Consider the following 5,000-nt stretch of genomic DNA (forward strand, 5'->3'; position numbering starts at 1 on the left):
TTTGCTTTTTCTCTTTTCCTTTTCTCTTTCATTTAGAATAAAAATCATAATCTTTTCAGTGTAATACAGGCATAATGCAAACTAACAAAACATTTTAGAAGGCACCTTGTTAATCATATTAAAATGGCCATTTCTACAGAATTTCAAATTCTACAGTTTCAAGAAAACAAATGACAAGAAAACATAATATCACATAATTATAGTAATAATAATATAATAGTCAAAAGTATACATACTTACATTAATTAGACGGATCAATGGATTTCCTCATTTTTAATTTCTATTTCAAACCATCATTATCTATCATTTCTACTTTAACCCATGATTATCTACAAGATAATTAGTGTCCTTGCATTACAATAATATTCTATTCCTGACCAACATATTTTGATAAATAAATTATGGGTCAAATACCCCAGACAAAGAACTCAGGTTGAAAGACCACAAACAAAGATAAAAGCAAAACATCACAGCAAAGCAATGGCATAAAATATTATGACTGTATTTTCACAATACAATTCGCTGTTCCTTGAGCTACATATTTTTCAAATTCACAGTTTTAAATCACTTAGTTTCATTTGGACTGTGTGTCATGTGTATGTAGATATATTGGTGTAAGAGGCGGGGTCTTTATATACATACATTAATACATTATATACATAATGTATTCCAGTGCAATATGTATATAAAAATATTGCTTCTTTTCAAAATGAAAAAATGCATATACAAAATGGCACAAACATGACAAAAAATATTGAAGGCTATAAAAAAAATCCAAATATATATTTTCTTCCTTACATCTATTTCAAAACAAAAAATATATGGCAAACAAAGAGAGATGAGATCCAACATGGTCTTCCTTTATACATGTGCATTCATCTTCCTGGTATAACGTGTTCCTTTCGCTTTGGTAACAAACTCAAAAGGCAATATTGCACACTGTACACTGACATTCTATTCCCATTTCAATTCAAGGTATAAAAATCTTAGCAGCACTCCAAAGTTTCTTAAAAAGCTTATGGTTATAGGGGTCAAGTTACAATATTAAAATGCACTTGAGAATAAGCTTCATATATACTAATCACAGCATTTCCTGTATGTTACATAATGCAGATATATCTTCACTGACAGAAATATGTAAAACCCTTTTTTCTGATTTCTCAATTCACACTCACTTTGTGTTGCAACCACAACTGTATTGCAAAAATCATTTAAAGGGTTAAAAAAAATGCTTGGCTTCATTTGTTTTAGATTTCAAAGTGTGTATATAATATATAAATTCTAACTGCAAAAGACCAAATTATCTGTCATCTACGTTATTTTCTGTATCATTTAAATACAAGTATATTTTAGAAGTAGAAATAAGTCCAGAGCATACAAGTCTATGCATAGATACATATACATTTGTATAGGTTACAGCATATAGGTTTCAAAAGAGAGAGAGAGGGGGGGGGGGAGAGAGAGAGAGAGAGAGAGAGAGAGAGAGAGAGAGAGAGAGAGAGAGAGAGAGAGAGAGAGAGAGAGAGAGAGAGAGAGAGAGAGAGAGAGAGAGAGAGAGAGAGAGAGAGAGAGAGAGAGAGAGAGAGAGAGAGAGAGAGAGAGAGAGAGTGTGTGTGTGTGTGTGTGTGTGTGTGTGTGTGTGTGTGTGTGTGTGTGTGTGTGTGTGTGTGTGTGTGTGTGTGTGCGCAAACATAGATACTCAATGCATAAGTTTATTTCCTTTTTATAACCACATTATTGATTAGTGAAAAAAAAATAGTTATATGCACAGACTGCATAAACCCACAATTCTCCACCAGTATCCTTAGGCTTCAAGCCTAAATGTGCTAAAATCCAATCATGACATAACATGATACAACTATAAATAAATATAAGGCAAAATCTTCAACAAAACAAGTAAATAGTGACAGAATCTGGGAATATGTAGTTATTGCTGACTGCTGTATACCACATAACATCAATGCAATGTTCAAGAAGCTAAATGAGCGACTGGTGTTTTCTACACTGAAGTTTTTCAACCACATCTTGTGAACTTCCCAAAGGATGAAAGGCAAGGCTAAGCTATTTGATATCACATAGCCCAAATCTATGTACAACATGAGACAGACCAACAATGCCAAGGGTACAGGTGATGTGAAGCAAGTGATGACTTTGGAATTAGTCTCACTTTGTGGACTCAAAAAACTTGCACTCTGCGGACCCGGGGAAGGAGTTGACAGCAGATTGTGTAAAGTTTCAAGGTCATTAGGGCTTGATCCAAAGACATCATTCTGCTGGTTTCTGTTGGTTGTGGCATTGTGGTTATGATTTGTGTTTGGCTGGCTTCCAGTATCAACCAAGAGGGTAGGTTCCACTTTCAAGTCTGTGGAAGAAAAAAAATCACAGTTTAACATTTCAACAATACAAAGAACCCTAAAACAATCGTTTTCAGGATAGTTATGATGGTAACATCAACTGCAATTAATTCTAAAGCTGCTGTATTTTATTTCTGATAACTTGCTAAGATTACATGTAATAATGAAGATTTAACTGAAAACACCCACTTATATCTCTTGCGCTGTTTTTTTATTCATTCTCATTTACATCCTTCCTTACATTTGTCATCATGAACCCTGATCATCATTTTGGTATGTTTTAGATTAAGAACAAAATTAAACAAAAAAGATATATTTCACAAATAAATTCTAATTCAGTTCAATTTACTTGGCAGTGCTACATATGTCAGCAATATAGAAAGGTAAATAAACATCTCACCGATACCGCAGTAACATAATTCGTCTTCATAGTTGCTGTTAATGTCATTCAAATTTTGTAAAAGCAAAAATATTTATTAACTGCTCCTTATGCCATCTTGTCACACCCTACCCGTCTCTGCCTCACCACCTCCTAGATCTTTCCACCGCTCCCAAGAGGGAACCAGCGATGTATGTAAATGTAAAAATACTGACTGCATCCAAAGAGAAAGGCTGAATAGTTGTAGCTGTCATACTATGAAAAAGCTGAATCCCTAGTCATAATTTTCCCAACAATCATATATGTGATATTGTTTGAAGTGGTACAATTATACATAAAGGCTAGTCTACATGAACTGTATTAATGTTGACAAATGTAGAAAAGGTATGACTGAGAATGAATATCTTTACAATACAAGAGATGTATTTGACCAGAAGATATATATTTGAAACTGGTCAAATACATCTCTTGCATTGTGAAGATATTCATTCTCATTCATACCTTTTTATACATCAGTCCTACATGCATATTTTCTTAAAGCATTTAACATTACTTCGTCAATGCCACTGATACAATCTCAGTCCTCAATGCTCCCATTAAAAATTTAAAAAAAATGAATATGACATATATACATACATACATACATACATACATACATATATATATATATAATATATATAATATATATAATATATACTATATATATATTATATATATATATATATATATATATATATATATATATATATATAGTATATAATATATAATACATAATATACATAATATAATATATATAATATATAATATATATAATGTATATAATATATATAATGTATATAATATATATAAAATATATATAATGTATATAATATATATAATGTATATAATATATATAATGTATATAATATATATAATGTATATAATATATATATAATGTATATATAATGTATATAATATATATATAATGTATATAATATATATAATGTATATAATGTATATAATATATATATAATGTATATAATGTATATAATGTATATATAATGTATATAATGTATATAATATATATAATGTTTATAATATATATAATGTATATAATATATATAATGTACATAATATATATAATGTATATAATATATAATGTACATAATATATAATGTACATAATATATAATGTACATAATATATAATGTACATATTATATAATGTATATAATATATATAATGTACATAATATATATAATGTATATAATATATAATGTACATAATATATAATGTACATAATATATAATGTACATAATATATAATGCATATAATATATAATGTATATAATATATAATGTATATAATATATAATGTATACAATATATAATGTATATAATATATATAATGTATATAATATATATATAATGTATATAATATATATAAAATATATATAATGTATATAATATATATAATGTATATAATATATATAATGTATATAATATATATAATGTATATAATATACATAATGTATATAATATACATAATGTATATAATATACATAATGTATATAATATACATAATGTATATAATATACATAATGTATATAATATATATAATGTATATAATGTATATAATATATATATAATGTATATAATGTATATAATGTATATATAATGTATATAATATATATAATGTTTATAATATATATAATGTATATAATATATATAATGTACATAATATATATAATGTATATAATATATAATGTACATAATATATAATGTACATAATATATAATGTACATAATATATAATGTATATAATATATATAATGTACATAATATATATAATGTATATAATATATAATGTACATAATATATACTGTACATAATATATACTGTACATAATATATAATGCATATAATATATAATGTATACAATATATAATGTATACAATATATAATGTATATAATATATAATGTATATAATATATAATGTATATAATATATAATGTATATAATATATAATGTATATAATATATAATGTATATAACATATAATGTATATAATTTATAATGTATATAATTTATAATGTATATAATTTATAATGTATATAATTTATAATATATATAATTTATAATATATATAATATAAATAATATGGAATATATACAATATAGAATATATACAATATAGACTATATACAATATAGAATGTATAATATATAATATACATACATAATATATAATATACATAATATATAATATATACATACATATATAATATATACATAAA

General features: G+C 25.1%; 1 protein-coding gene across 1 annotated transcript in view; it reads right to left on the reverse strand.

Annotated features, from left to right (window-relative positions):
* Positions 1-89: 89 nt before the first annotated feature.
* The window catches only part of LOC113821201 (uncharacterized), a 7,182-nt gene continuing 2,271 nt past the window's right edge, over positions 90-5,000 (reverse strand). Inside the window, exon 2 of the mRNA XM_027373673.2 lies at positions 90-2,362. Within this exon, the coding sequence (XP_027229474.1) occupies positions 1,827-2,362 (536 nt within the window). The 3' untranslated portion in view covers positions 90-1,826. The remainder of the gene's footprint in view (positions 2,363-5,000) is intronic.

Source organism: Penaeus vannamei, chromosome 5 (assembly GCF_042767895.1).
Source record: "Penaeus vannamei isolate JL-2024 chromosome 5, ASM4276789v1, whole genome shotgun sequence".
Taxonomy (NCBI): Eukaryota; Metazoa; Arthropoda; class Malacostraca; order Decapoda; family Penaeidae; genus Penaeus; species Penaeus vannamei.